General features: G+C 37.3%; 1 protein-coding gene across 5 annotated transcripts in view; it reads right to left on the reverse strand.

The window, feature by feature from the left end:
* Positions 1-16465, reverse strand: part of RAMP3 (receptor activity modifying protein 3) — a 51481-nt gene that overhangs the window by 16466 nt on the left and 18550 nt on the right. For 3 of the 5 annotated variants that reach the window (XM_080581784.1, XM_080581787.1, XM_080581788.1), the window contains exon 2: positions 14993-15125. In XM_080581784.1, the coding sequence (XP_080437910.1) occupies positions 14993-15125 (133 nt within the window). Of the gene's footprint in view, positions 1-14992; positions 15147-16465 lie in introns of all 5 variants that reach the window. The other 2 variants (XM_080581785.1, XM_080581786.1) reach the window with 1 other exon arrangement.

The raw sequence follows: 16465 nt of genomic DNA on the forward strand, positions 1-16465 counted from the left end.
TCTAATTCCAACCTCCCTGACATGGGCAGGGACACCTCCCACTAGCCAAGGTTGCCTAAAGCAACCTGGCCATTAACACTTCCAGGGATGGGGCATCCACAGCTTCTCTGTGCAAGCTGTTCCAGTGCCTCACCACCCTCATAGTAAAGAATTTCAACCATGTGTTTTTGTGTCAATTTACTCATCAGTATCTAAAATTTAACATCTAAAATTTTAATCCTTGTATTAGAACCTATCAAGGGAACCAGGAAGTACACCAGAATTCAGACCCAGGTAATCAGACCATCTAATAAATACTTCTCAGTGCCAAAAATCACAGATGCACATTCTCAGCTGCCTCAGATGCTTTTTCTCTATTAAAAACAGCTATTTCTCGATACAACTCAGATTATTTCATAATATGTCAAGGTAAAGGCAAAAGCAGATGAAGACCAATAATTTCTTCTTTCCCACCAGCTTTGCCTCTCCCTTCAGTCTCACTAAGAATATCATTATTGTTTTCTAGTGTGTATCCTCCTTCAAAAGCCCAAGCATGAAGGCGATGAGAAGTCCGAGAAGCAGTGGGCTCATCTTCTCTGCTGGTCCTGCACTGAAACTTGCTTAAAAGCAAATATTATACAACTTTGCTCATGGGAAGGAAAGAAAGAAAGAGAAAATAAAATGAAGGAGAAAAAGACCTTGCTAATTTGACAACGTCCGTGATCCAAGCTACTAACACCACTTGAAGACACATTTACAATATTTCTTGTCAGGTTAGATTTCAAAACAAACTTCCACACACTTATAAAGTGGGATGCCATTACAGTCAGTGGAGACATTGGAATAATTGTAGGGCATGGAGTACATGATCTCTTTTAAGATGTCTTCCTTATGCTTCTATTAGCTAGGAAGTAAGTCTAGGACAACTAGTACACTGGATAGATGAATCCCACAGCTGAATCAAGAGAGTCACCAAAAATCAAGTTATTCAAGAATTATGCTCAAATATGCCACCATCAATGACAGAGAAACATCCAAACAATATGCTTTCCTTGTATCTACCCAAGCTTACCTCCTTCCCAGAGATATTATGATCAGTCACCATTTGTTTGCACAATTATCCCTCCAATCAACCTGATTGCAAATGCACTAACTGCATGCAGGTATGCAGGTCAGTCCCTAGCATCAGACATCTGCTGATGCAATTCTGCTTTCTCCCAAATACATCAGTCACTTTGATAATTCACTTCATAAAGTCTGCTGAAAATAAGGGCTTATTTTACACTACTCTTCTCAAAATGTTCCAACTCCAGCAATCATACTATAATGAGTATTCCACCAATGTTTACAAAATGAACACTCAGTCAGGTCCAATACAGTCCTCCAACATTTGTGGAGGAGCCAAAGTCATGAGGAAAGAGCCAGTTCCCCACCCAGTAGTATTGCTCTGAGCTAGTAATTCTCAGCACACTCCTCATATCATTGCAACAGCTCTAGGCTTTTCTTTCCATGTAGATGAATGAAACTGACTCAAAAGTAGAAAAAATGTGGCTCTAATCCAGATCAGCACTACACAGCTGGCCCTCCAGACAGATATTCAAAAAAGCACCTGTGAATTTAGTCATTTTTCTGACCAAGCGAAAAAAAATCACAGGGAAAGAAGGAACAAAAGGCATGGGAGCCCTCCACTTTCATTTCAGCTTTCATTTACAAACAACTGCTTCAGATTTCATTTTTAAAGTGTCATCTGCTGAGTTGAAGCTGTTATTAGATTTCACTTAGTCCAAAGTAGCACACGCCTTTTGTAACTCCAGAGCATCATATCTTAAAGTGGAATCAGGGGAGAGAAACATTTGATGATATACAGCTGTAAAACACAAATCACAGCTCAACCAGGCCTAAGACTCTAGGAAATACCCACTGCTGCATGTGTGTATGGTGAAAAATAAACTAAACACAAAAATAATTAATCTGCTTCTAAGCAGAACTTTCCATCACAATTTCTATACCCCTCCTTACTTGATTTTTTTTGAGCACTATAAGAATATAGATTTTTTTCTGACTTTTAAGAAAAACATATGGGTTTTATACATATAGATAAAATTCCTCTAATTACAAAGTGCATTTGTTTTGGGAGGAGAGTGGCAGTTTTTTTCTGCTCAAATCGTACCACAAATAATAGAGTCAAAAGTCAGGCAACTAAGTTCTTAAGATTAGAGATCTTAAACTTCAAATCTACTATTCATAGTAGAGTACTATTACTGCTACTATCTAGAAAATTAATGAAACAGTGGTTTCACTTTCAGGTTTGAGTAACAAACATTTTCTTTAAAATTGCTATCTGCCCATGGACAGTTCACAAACAAGACCAAAACTGATGAAAAATTAACCACAGAATCAGAGGAACAGTAACAACATTAGAAAGGAATGAAAAAGATTGCATAAAGATTAAGCTGTGTATAGAAAAGTCCTGCTTAACAACTATTCAAGTACATGATTATATTTTCCCATGAGTTTTGAAGGTGCAGCCTGTACACCACTGAAGGTGGATTTTTCTTCCTTTTGCTTCAAAGGTACTGTAAACAAGCAAACCTGTAAATACTACATAAACTCTAATATCCTTTGGATATTTATCCTTATTTCTATTTCAGTTTTCCTCACCCCTCCCCATTCTGATTTATTCCAAATCCAAGAAAAAGTTTCTTCTATCTTCCTCTCTTACCCATGTTACCAATATGTTTGTTTTAACATTTCTTCTTCTTAAAACATGTCTATGTTATGAAATGATAATCATCTTAATATGAAATGGGTAACTTCAGCAGAAATGTGTGAAGGAGATCTGTATACCCCAGAGAAATGTAAAACATTTGTTTCTTGGAAGCTGAAAAGAATGGTGCTTTTAACTGTTCACCTATCCACTATGCCTTGGAAACTTTTGTTCTTTCCACCCCTTATATACTCAGCTATTACCATAGAAGAATTTTTTTTTTCAGTTTTACAAAGCTGCTGTATCTCTTGGGTATCATTTTTCCTAATGACTACAGTCATTTTATACATTGCCATCAAGATAATCAATGGAGCTAGTAACACATCTATTTGCCCTTTGCAAATTATTCAATAGGCTGGAAAAGGTGACTGATCTCTTTAAGAGTGCAGAACACAGCATTTCTTGTCTTGGAACTACTTTCCAACATTGAATTACATACCATTTTGCAAGGGTGAACAGAAAAGCCAGAACCTTGTCAATTAACTATGTACAATACTTTTTTTTTTTTAAGTATCGTTATATAATAAAATTCTGTAATTGAAACAAGACTCTGAATACAGAATAAATGGATACTGTTAATTCATACCTTGTTGTGCTGTCAACAGATTACCACATGACTAATACCACATCTAGCTTGAAGCAAGAAAATCCAGATTTTGCCTCTGCAGAGTTAATCTTATTGCTATTATTCATGGTGGATCCATTTGAAAAACAAGAATGTAGAAACTTTCTTGCAAAAGAAAACAGAAGAACCACAAATGTTTGTATCAAGTATTCATTTTCATAACATATTTATCGTCTTCTGCATATTCATTGCCTCTAAAAACATGCTGTGAATTACATTTGTATTGAATAAATGATACCAGTATATTGGTTATGACACATTATTTTACCATCAAATAACTTTAGACAAAATTTTTACAAATTGCTTATATGGAAATATAATTGCTTATATCTTTAATAAAAAGATCTAAGGAGATTGTTTTCTGTTAGTGATTACTGTCTACAACTGACATGGAGAAGGCTGAGGTATTCAACATTTTTGCTATCTACCTGGATATGTGTAAGGCTTTTGATACTGCCCACACAACATCCTTGTCTACAAAATGGAGTGACATGGATTTGACGGATGGACCACTCGGTCATAAGAAATTGGCTAGATGGTCACATTCAAAACTCTGTGGACAACATCTTGATGTCCAGGTAGAGACCAGGGATGACTGGTGTGCCTCAAGGGTCTGTAGTGGGACCTGTATTATTCAACATCTTTGTAGATGACATGGACAGTGGAATTGAGTGCGCCCACATAAGTTTGTAGATGAAACCAACCCGAGTGGTACTGTCGACATGTTAGAATGAAGGGATGCCATCCAGAGGGATTTTGACAACCTGAAGAAGCTGTCCCATATGAACCTCATGAAGTTTAACAAGGCCAAGTGCAAAGTCCTGCACCTGGGTCAGGTCAATTCCAAACATGAATATAGGCTGGGCAATGAGTGGATTGAGAGCAACCCTGTGGAGAAGGACTCAGGGGTATCCGTGGACAAAAAACTGAACACAAGCTTGCAGCCCAGAATGCCAATCATATCCTGGGATGCACAGAAAAAAAAATACATATATATATTATATAAATATATATATATATCAGATCAAGGGAGGTTAATCTCCCCTTCTGCTCTGCCCTTTTGAGACCCCAGCTGGAGTACTGAATTCAGTTCTGGGGCCCACAGCATAAGAAAGACATGGACCTGTTTGAATGGGTCCAGAGGAGGGCCATAAAGATGATTAGAGAGCTGAAGCACCTCTCCTATGAAGACAAGCTGAGGGAGCTGGAGCTGTTTAGCCTAAAGAAGAGAAGGCCCCAGGGAGAACTTATTGCAGCCTTGGAGTGCTTAAAGGGGACTTATAAAAAAGATGCAGAGCAACTTTTTAGCAGGGACTACAGTAATAGGACAAGAGGTAACAGTTTTAAACTAAAAGAGGGTAGATGTAGATTAGATATTAGGAACAAAATCTTTACTCAGAGGGTGGTGAGGCACTGGGACAGGTTGCCCAGAGAAGTTGTGGATGCTCCATCCCTGGAAGTGTTTAAGGCCAGGCTGGATGGGTCTTTGAGCAACCTGGTCTAGTGGGAGGTGTCCCTGCACATGGCAGGGGGTTGGAATTAGATGATCTTTAAGGTCCCTTCCAACCCAAACTATTCTATGATTCTATGATCTTGTCACAATAAAATTCAAATATAGCATGAACGATGTTGAAAGGACATATCAGCTGACAATCATAAGATTTAAGTGGGGATTGGTTACCAACATCACTTCTAAATTGCTTATTTCTTGCAAGTGACTTTAATCATTAGGATCATTATGTTTATATATATTAAACTATTTGTTAAATGATTTGGTAAAGTAAGCATTGTTCTGACAGAGTTTTTAACAGTGGTGAAGTTAAGACCACCAGTTACAATATTTTAGCAAGGCTACTGTGACTCAAATTGATCTGTGCCACAGTGGATGCATCTGACTAATGGCTGGTAACTTGCATGCACAAGGTGGGACAAGTATAGAATCACAGAATTATATGATCAGATCAATTTAAGTCACAGCAGCCTTGCTAACTTTAAGAAGAAATTACCAATATTTATACTGGTGACTTTTTGGTAAATGACAAGTGCCAGATTTCACTCTCTTTCTTTAAAACACTGAGTCATGGCAAATAAACATAACCAATGTCAAAACCTGTTGAAAAAAGCACTTGAAAAACTGAAACTGAAAACTTGAAATCTGACATTAAAAATTGATGAGTTTTCAACTATTGGTAATTAAAATGTCCTTTTTTTTTTTTTCTGTACATAGTAGCAGCCACAGAATATCCCTCTCTTTTCTTAATAGGTTGTTAAACCTTTCACAAAGATTTGCAAAAGTGTCTGTAAAATGATGAACAGGAAGGTCTCTGCTCTTAACAGCCTTGATAGAGATGGAGAATGGGCAGCAAAAGCACACTACTTTGGCATGAGAGTCATCATAATTATCTCAGTTGCAGACCTAGAGTTTCCAGTGGTTTAACAAGAAAGAAACAGTTATCCTAGATGAAAAAAAAAAAAAAAAAATCCAATCATTTTCTCTTCTACCCATTCCTCAGTAGTGGTATCCCTGAATTGAAGCTTTTGTAGACTGCAATTGTAACATATACTGTGGTATATATGTAACAAATAAGATTATTTTGGTTAATCAAATCTGAACTCTTGGAAGTTTGTGCAGCCTCCCAAAAAACTGGTCAATTTGTCCTTATACTGTTTCATTCAAACCATTTACCTGTTTCAAAGAAGCTCTTCAAAGAGATTTTCTTTGCAAAAAGTAAGATTTTCAGTGTCCAGAACTGGAAAACCCAAGAAATCACATCAGATGAAAAAAAAATAACACTTTGCTAGTGTGTAATATAGTCTTGGAGGAACTTCTCCACAGAAAGGGTGTGCAAGCATTGGAATGGGTTGCCCAGGGAAGTGGTGGAGTCCCCATATCTGGAGTTATTTAAAAGATGTGTGGATGTTAGTGATGGGAATCGGTTGAAGGTTTAACGTGATGATCATGAAGGCCTTTTACAACCAGATTCTATGATTTTATTGCTATTTCTACAGCATGCTGCAGCCCAGCCATGGCTTTGGATTTATAAGCAAAACCATCTGCAAGGTTTTCACAGCATTCATAAATGCCAGTTTCCTTATTAAATTCTTAAAATTCAGAAGTCATACTTAGAATAGTTCATTAAAAAACTGATGTTTTTGAATGCTCTTCATCACCTTGCAAGGTGGCCACAGCAGACTGATATAGGAGCACATTGCCATAACTTTATACTAAAGAGAGGAAAAACCTCTCGTCTGGAATTATCAAACCTAGATTCATTTTCACAGCCATGACTTGTATAAACAGTCCTTCCCTCTCCTATGTAGTGAAGGAATTTATAACTGTGTTAAGAAACCATATTTCAGCCACTGCATCTATCAGGAGGAAAGCAGTTATGCAGTAATAAATATTCTTGCCTAATAAGGAATCCTGGTCTCTGAATTCAAACTAACCACTTTATTCACATTCATCAGGATATACTCTTATCTACACAATACAAACAAAACAAATATCTTTTATATGGAAGTAATGGAGATTCACGTGAAATGCAGTTCCTCTTAAAGATGTTCTAATATAGCCTCATTCAGGGAAAAGCTGTGCCTTTGCATTACCTTCACATTTAGAGCTGATCAAAAACAGTAGATGAACAGACACATTTTCAGCACAGACCTGCATCTGGCAGCCTACTGAGAAACTGTAGGTCTTTTTTACTTCCCGTTTTTTAAATAATAGATTACCATTTTTGCAATTAATGCAAATTATTATAAATATATTATATATAATAATATATATTATATATAATATTATAAATATTATAAAAATAATGCAATTAATTGCAATAGATTACTATTTTTGCAAAATTGTCAGCTACCAGCAAGACAGCAACACAACTGCTCAGATGTGATAGCCCTTTCCATTATTTTACTTGTTAGTACCTAACTAATTTGTGTGTGGCCTTGTGTGCCCAGGTGGCCAAGAAGGCCAATGGCATCCTGGCTTGTGTCAGGAACAGTGTAGCTAGAAGGACAAGGGAGGTGACTGTCCCCCTGTACTCTGCTCTGGTGAGGCTGCACTTCAAGTACTGTGTTCAGTTTTGGGTCCCTCACTACAAGAAAGACATTAAGACCCTGGAGTGTGTTCAGAGAAGGGCTACGAAGCTGGTGAAGGGCCAGGAACACAAGTCCTGTGAGGAGCGGCTGAGGGAACTGGGGTTGTTTAGTCTGGAGAAGAGGAGGCTCAGGGGAGACCTGATTGCTCTCTACAACTACTGAAAGGAAGTTGTGGGGAGCTGCGGGTCGGTCTCTTCTCACAAGTAACTAGTGATAGGACTAGAGGGTATGGCCTCAAGTTGTGCCAGGGGAGGTTCAGGTTAGAAATTAGAAGAAATTTCTTCTCAGAAAGAGTACTCAGACAGTGGAACGGGTTGCCCAAGGAGGTGGTGGCATCACCATCCCTGGGGGTGTTTAAGGAAAGGTTGGATGTGGTGCTTAGGGACATGGTTTAGTGGGTGACATTGGTAGTAGGGGGACGGTTGGACCAGAGGATCTTGGAGGTCTTTTCCAACCTTAATGATTCTATAATTCATAAACTGCTTTCTTTGCTTTTGATAAGAAAGGCATGAGTCCCAGAAGGAACATAAAAGGTTACTGGGGGCAGTTACTACAACTACCTTACTGCTGCCATGACCTCTAGGAGGTTTTAGAAGGATTTTTTCATCTAAAAATATTTTAAGTTTTGATATCTAAAGAAGCAAAAAAGAAATACACAGGGAGAACAGATGAAATATCATTGTTATCTGCATTTCACTGAGAGCTCAAAAAAAAAAAAAAAAGCAGCAACTATGTCTATAGAGGAAGCCTGAAGGAAGACCACCCTATTAAAAAAAAGAAAATAACACTGTATCACAACAGTCCTTTCTATACCAGAGCACAAAACATTTAAAGGTAAATAAACTACATATAATAAGAGGTCACATAAACTGCAGGCTTCTTTAACCTTCCTCCACAGAGACACTAAGCTGATGAAGAGTATTTTCTTCTATGAAATCTGGGATGACAAAACTGAGAAGGGTTACAGCAGGCTAAATAAGGAATTTTGGTTCCCTTCCCAATAAATCTTCAGGGAAATAAGAGAATTCTTTTCAGACATGAAATGTCTGAGAATGTTACTCAAAAACATTGCAGAAGATGATCCAGGGACCCAGCAACAATACAGTGAACTTTTGCTGTGCAAGCACATTTGTGATTTGCAGCATTTTAGCATGAATTTGTCTAAAATAAACCATAACCACTGTATTAATGTGTCTACTGAGATATAAATCCTGACACAAAAATGCACACACAGCCCTAAACGTCACAACCGAGGAAGAGTGGTACTCCCTTTAAATCAGTACTACTCTGGATCTAAAATCACACACGTGCTGGATGCTCAAAGGTTCAGCTCCAAGAAGCCCCACCTCCACCTCAGGACCCCGCAGCCAGTGTTTTCTAATAACTGACTCTTCTCATTCAGAGGTGCCCTGCCAGTGTTAGATGTAGGTATGTAGGTGACCAGGTCTATACCGGAGCAAGAGCCTGCACTCGCACCAAAGACGTGCACTCAGTGTTTCAAAAAGTTGGTCTTTATTTACAGTATACTCCTGCTTTACCGATCATTTTTGTTCTTTTCCATCTTTTATGTGAGAAATACAAATGCAGAAATCCAGAATTTATGTTTCTGTGATAATGCTGAAAAGAATGAGCCTAAGGTATCCACTTTCTAAGTATGAGATATGTTATTGTGAAAAAGAATTATCTCACTTGAATCAGTCCCTCAGCTTAGCTGCAAAACAAATCCAGTGATTTTCTAAGATTTTCACATCATATTCCTCTTCTACAGATGTTTTGACATGAGCAGCTGGATGGGATCACCAGTCAGCATCTGGATGAGACTTCTTGCAGTAGTCAATAGGAAAGATGAAGAAAACTTTCACAACTGACCAAGAAAATGTCTCAGTTTGGAGGGCTTTTGGCCCACTTCAGTCAAGAAAGGTTATTAACTCAAAGATTTAGGAACTAGGGGCATATAATATCATCCTGTTTCCTTCTACAGTTTGTTTTCCCATTGATATCAATGTCAACGGGCTTTCTTTTAATATTTGACTATGTTTCTTTGCAAACTAGTCACTTCTATAATTAGCTTAGTTAGGTCAAACTTGAACAGGCAAAATTTATGTTAACTTTAAAATTGAGCAACAGCTTTAGGATTATTTTTTCAGATTAGATCAAATTTGGCTCTAGTCATATACATATTTTTTTCCTTAATTCCTTTTTCAAATCTTAAACATCTGTACAGAACATGGGTGGATCTTCTTAGTAAATTTCAGTGGGAATGAAGCCTATTGCTTCTGTTTATACAATTCATTTTTGATGTAAAGGGTTCTCAGAAAACTACACTGAGGCTGTATTGAAAAGAAAACAATTGATCAGGGTGGAGATGGACCTCAGACCATGCTCATGCCAAAGCATAGAATTCCATCAGGTACATGTTTACTTGCAACGTGTCAGCTTTGGACATGTAGCTAAAGACAGATTTTTCCCTCTCCTCTTCTGCTAAGGACTCAAATTAAAAACTTTGTAAAAAATCAGAATTGTAACACCTTCCAGGTGCCCTAAAGCAGTGCCATATCTCAGCAAAACTGAGGGGCTCTCTAGGTCATAGACAGACATGGGGTCAAAAGAAACATAGGAACAGCAAGAACAAGTCTGTTGCAATTAATTATTTTGCTGAAATAACAAATAAAAAATAAAAATAAAAAAATATTATTTATAATTTATATATATAAAAAATATTCTCCTTACATATACTACTCTGTCAGAACTCTCTTCCAAAACATAAATTTCTGTTTCATTCCTAGCCTTTTAATCCACTACTGGCAAACACAGAATGATTGGCTGGGAGCTCCCAGGGAAACAGGTATGTGACTGTTGCAACAAGATGATTGCTGCAACAGTAATATAGGCTTCAAATAACAGAATGCCCTACACTGAAATAGATGACACATGACTAACACAGAGAATATAGATAACAATGAAATCCTTTATTTCTCAATTTCAGTCCAATACCAAATAAATGTTACTGAGGCTGGTCTGTCCCCTCAGGAAATGGTCAGTAGATTCAAACACTGGGAATTTCATAACAACACTGTCTTTTGGATATTAACTTATGAATTGTTATTTCATTTATTGTTCAAGCTGGAAAAAAAAGCACTCCATAGTTTTCTTTTTTATCCATGAGAAATGAGTTTCGGGATGTGCTCCTTAGAACTCCAAGTTGCCATGCTTCTCTGGAAATTCAGTTTAAGAGAGGATTGTTGGAGTGACAAGATGTGTAAGGATAGAAGATGAGTGACTGTGCAGCAAAAGACATACAAAACAAGTAGGCATCCATTTGTCTTTGCTGAAAGGAATTTCTTTGAAGGAAGATCATTTTCTGGACTCATCTGTCACCACCGTCCCTAATTACATCGGAGAAATTGGTCGGCTCTAATGGGAAACATAAGGATACTCTCTTCACTGTATCTTTCACTGTCCAGAATCACACAGCATCCTGCCCTCTTTTTTATTTCCCAATACATTTGCTTAAAGGACAGTTGTAGGATTGCACTCTTTAGTGACATTTGCTTCTCAGTGTCTCCAAAACACAACGTGCATCTTTTGCCTAAAAAGGGATGCTTCTGGCAGCTCAATAAAATGAACATAACTCTAACAGCTGAATCAGAGAAAGGAGACGGCTTATGCCTAAATAACTACATTGTGGACATCTTCACTTTTCCAGCAGTGACCCCTTGATTATTTATTTCTCTGTATTCTTAGTCTTTTAATTGCAGAAAAAAAATAAACAAGCCCAAATCACTGGGAAATCCACATACTTCTGAACAGAGGTGCCTGGTAATCTGTAAACAAAAGGAGTATGTAAATGCCATTAGCCCTATCACTATCACTAAAAATACTTAATTTCTAGAGATGATAATGATGTAAAATCAGGAAAGGTGACAGGACTGTGCTACAATACCATTTATTTTGGACAGTTTTTTTTTAGTGAGTGTTCTTTGAATCAAGTTACTGGATGTATCCATGTGAAAAAAAAGTAGTACAACTCTTTGTCTTTAAGAAATGCAGTGCAGGATTAACCAATAGCACGTATTAATCTAGCAAAGCTTGATATCATACACTAAGTAAAAGCTTCTAATTAATCAAAGCTCTTTATATACGTCACTTTTCAGTATAAATTGGTACTAAAGTTTTTAGCATTGACATGCCATGTAGATCTGTATTTCCTACATTTGTATAGTGTTTGTTACCACAGCAGCCAATCAATCAACCAGATTGTTCAGTTGCATACTATAATTCCCTGCCATTTTAACTACCTAGTCATGTTTTTATCTTCAGAGCTATTTCTGAATAACATAAAAGCACCAACAAAACTGTGAATGACTGATCCGCTTCCCTTTTGTCACTGAAGGTCTCCAGCCTTTTTTTTTTCCTTTTTTTCTTTTTTTTTTTTTTTTTAATAAAAGGGGTGGGGGGGTTACTTTTCTACTTTCTGGTTGCCTTTCATATTCCAGCGTCCAAACATGAACCATTGAAACCCATGCGTCTAAACAATTTGAAAATATTTGAAAACCCCACTTGGGCCCTTAATATATTTAAGATTTCAAAAACTTTTGACAATCTGACCCAAAAAATGTGTGTCCTAATTTCTGTATGAATCCTCACAGAAAAATAGGAAAACTGATGGGGAAAATTTTACCAGACAGTGCTTCTGTAAAATGTTACTTGGTATCTTGATATTTTGTAGTTGATATGTGATTGCTATACATTTTCAGCAAGATCAGGATCAGCTTCAGAGATTAAAAGTCCCATTTTGTTTTCCAGTACCAGTTGCCATACATGACAGCATCGCCTGCTTAAAACTAGCCAAAAGTGTGGTTTTTAAAGAATACAAGTTTGTTAAGAATGAAATCGGGAAATAAGTAACAGAGCTGTCAGAAAATCTTGCAGTAAAATTAAGTGACAGCAAATTGAAGTCACTGAAATCTCTCTCATGACTGTTTGGCCAAGCAGTGAAATAATGCAGATTAATTGATGGCATTCTTCTTCCAGTGCTGCATATGAGGAAAAATCAGGAAAGCTTCAGACTGACAGGTAATTTCAGGAAAAAAAACAGCAGGAATTTTCTCATACACACAATGAAAATAACACCAAAGGGGAAGCACTATCACAAAGAAGAAAGGCATTTTTAACCCTATCAAAAGGTTCTTAACTAATTGAATTTCAGGAGAATTCAGAAACATCAATCACCTCCAAACCTTGGAAAAATCTTGCACGAGAATACTTAAACTCTTGAAGAAATTTTAGCACAAGGTGTGTAAAAAGCTGCCTGCTTTTTCACCTGCATTAACAAAGGCAGTCTACTACTTTGACTCCTGTAAGTATCCTTCTCTCCTGCAATTAATCCCATTAGTTAAGGATACTTACCAATATGAACAAGATATCACCAAAGAACTCAGTTTCATGATTATAATACATTTGTAAAGGAGATCAAACAGGGCAAAACTATAGTGCTTCCTTCAAAATAAGTAAAATTACTTTTTTACTTAGATGAGTACAACCCAACTCATTCTATAATTCTGTGAATTGAAAAATTAAAATTATTGCTCTATAACATAGAGGTATTTGTACTTGCAGTACCTGTATTGCAAAACTTTTTCTTTGTATACAGATGCCTTTGTCAGATTTCAATGCAATTTTTGCTAGCTGGACAAGAAGGGCTTACTTCCCTTACCTCCTGGTGCTCTTCCCCACAGTTACAGGGGAAATTCATGAACATATGTTTCACTCCAATGCCATGAGCTCTAAGACTTTACCCTTTAAAAGGCTGAAAGGTTGTAAAGTCACCCACCATGTGAAAATAAAAGTCCTAAGGGAAAACATCTAAGTTGTAAGATTAAATTATGAAATACTGTCAACAGGTGGAACATCTCAACATGGATATCAATGGTAGGGAAACATAGGGAACTGCACATAGCAATGAAGTACATTTCATTATCTACCATGTCTATCAGTTGGTTAAAATCTTGCATAATACACATGAGGTGATACTAAATAGGAGAAAAGATCGGAGACCATATGAGGTAAGAATGTAGCTGGGGCAGATGCAGAAGCAGCTGCCTTGCGACTACCCTGCCTCGAGAGCAGCACCCAAAACAGCACCAGTGCTGTTTCAAATCCAGTAAGATGTTCTGCTTTAGGCTATCTTGTATCACACCAGAGCTAATTCATTTGAATCTCATTTTCTGAAGTGCTGAACAGCTGCAGTTTCCTCTGATTTCAGTTGGTGTAAAGGGTACTCAGCACTTCCGAAAACCAAGCATTATGCATGAGCAGACATGCATCGAAGAAGCTGATGCTCCACAAAGCCAAAAATGCCACAAATTACACAAGCCCTGTGAGTTTCCTCCAGAGTAGAGTTTGAAGTGTGCAGCTTTGTAGAGAGATGTCTAAATAGCTCCAGCAACTACAAAACAGAAATAGAGATAAGATAACCTCACTGCTGTCAGTCTTGCAGTACTATGGTCACTCAAACAAAATACACTCACTCTTCACGCTCTCTGGCAGGCATAGAAACAAACTGCAGCAGTTTCAATACAACACATCATTTTATATTTGGACAGGATAGTTTCATCCAAGAGGTGGATTTCTGAATTGGTGTACGAAGAAATGTTATTGTTATCTTACTGAGAAGGAAATCAGAAGAGGGAACTGCACAGAGGAAAACAGGCTTGCATGATTTTAAAAGTACATTGCTTTAGTAATTTAAAAGAAAAAAAAACATGGATTTAAGTAACATTTGTCTAAATAGTAATGAAATATAAAGTAAATATAAAAACAACTGCCTGAGGTAAAAATAATACCAGCTAGTGTTGATTAACTCACTGGTTAGTTTTCATTAATGTGTTCTATTATGCACACGCGAGTTAAATGGGTCTACCTGTGTTCATGTGGCCACATTGCAGGGACTTAGGAGCTACAGCTTAGCCCTATGCAAGTGGGAACCAAATACAGGAGGATTTTAATTTATCTGGAACATAAATATTTTACATGCGTTAGGGATAACGATAAATCCTGGCTTCCATTATGTGATAAAGCTATCCAGCACCAAACATAAATTGTTGTGAAAGGTGCTCTGACATGAAAAGCTGAAGAAAGGAGTGTTAGTGGCATTATTTCTTCATGAAGCATTATCATGAATTTTCACTGTTGTCATAACTGAATGATAACATGAAGGCAAGTGAATGGCTAAGACAGAAACACCTTTCACTGACTTCAATATCATTTATGTTGAGTAGAGTAGAACATTTTCCTGAAAAGAACTGCCCAAATTTGGCAAGCCTAGCCTGGTATATGTGAGGAATAAAATAGAGATGTCCAAACTATTACGTTTTAGAGAACTTGCACATCCTTAATAGGTATTATGCGGTTCACTGTTCTAAGTATTTGAGATCATCAGGGTGTGTTGTTTGTTTGTTCTTAAGGACAAATATTGTCGTATAGTGAGAACTATCAAAACTCAAACTAACTCTTACATGATAAATTCTGTCAGGTTGCACCATTTTTTGGAGTCCACTTTCTTCATCATCTCTTCAAAGAATTTTCCACAGGCAGGCAACTTCTCTAACATGAGAGATTCATTGCAGACTTTAGTCTGTTGATGTGCACCTATGTAAGATAAGAAAGCACCTTAAATGTCAAATATTGAAATAGAAGAAGCACGAACACATAATTTGCAAACTCCTTCACATAATTCTGCTTGCCTCTTTCTGTTGGAAACCTAAACCTAACATTCCACTTCTTTTCCTTGTATTAGTTACTTTGAAAGTAGGATCCCATCATTCCTGAAAAGAATTGGTGGCTTTTTCCTACTTCTTCCTCTGCTGCTCCAGAGGACCTGAAATCCTACCTTCTTCCATGAAAAAGGAATCTTACTTGCTGCCTACTTGACAACCAAGTACTGCTTTACGGTTTTCATTTTCATTATCTCTTTCCTCAGCTTCAGTTACTTCATTCACAGTTGCTACATAACAACAAATACTAGTAACTTAAGGCTGTCAGGAAATTTCACAACAATAATCAAAGTTTCTCCCAACTTCTCCCTATTCTCTAATTATGTTCTAATTTTATGTTGGCCAAACACAGTCAGGTGAAGTATGCAAGTCTTCACTTAAAGAGAAGTCAGACACAGCCCTCACTCTCAACAGTGTACTGTTGCTTACTATTTAGTCCAAAATTACTGAGGTTAGATGGTTAGTTTCATACTTCATATCAAGACTAACCTGTCAATCAGAAACTTGAACATCTCCATTCAAAATGGGATATGTGACTGTAAAACAGCCTCAAGTGCATGTTACGTGTCCCAGTCATGAAGATGACGGCTCCTTCAGAGCCCAGACAGGAGCGCCTTTTGATTTAACTCAAGCTATCACAGATTACTTCAGACGGTGAAGTCACCGACTCACTAATTCCATGTGCAAATCAAGAGACAGCTATCATATCTGTTGGAAGCATGAAAACAAGCTTTCAAACAACAGCACACTCATAACTAGACAGCCTATTCTAAACCTGAGAGCCTAAGCCTACAGTTTCACACTGGCCACAAACTTCTCCAGGTGTACAGATGACTAATTGGGACTATCTGAATAAACCCTTTACATCTGCCCATACCTCCTTCAGCACATCTGACTGGCATAGCTCTCACAGCTGACACTAAGCCTTTGTCAATGTCAGAAAAAAAATCAGATCTACTATTAATCAATAGTGACAAAAATGGTGACAATTATGAAATAATGGGAGTGTAATTTTATCCTCTGGAAGTTAACATGATACTATGAACCTTTTTTATTTGAGCATTCCCACAAATACATCTGCAGCTGCAGCAGTTATAAATTATACTTTGCAATGCTAGATGTGGCAGATGAATATTAAAGCTGGACAGAATTCAAAACCAGATATGATAGTCTTATGTCTGACAACTTAAATCCTGCATTGATGCTTGGACAAAA

Source organism: Anser brachyrhynchus (genome assembly GCF_964034855.1).
Source record: "Anser brachyrhynchus genome assembly, chromosome: 2".
Taxonomy (NCBI): Eukaryota; Metazoa; Chordata; class Aves; order Anseriformes; family Anatidae; genus Anser; species Anser brachyrhynchus.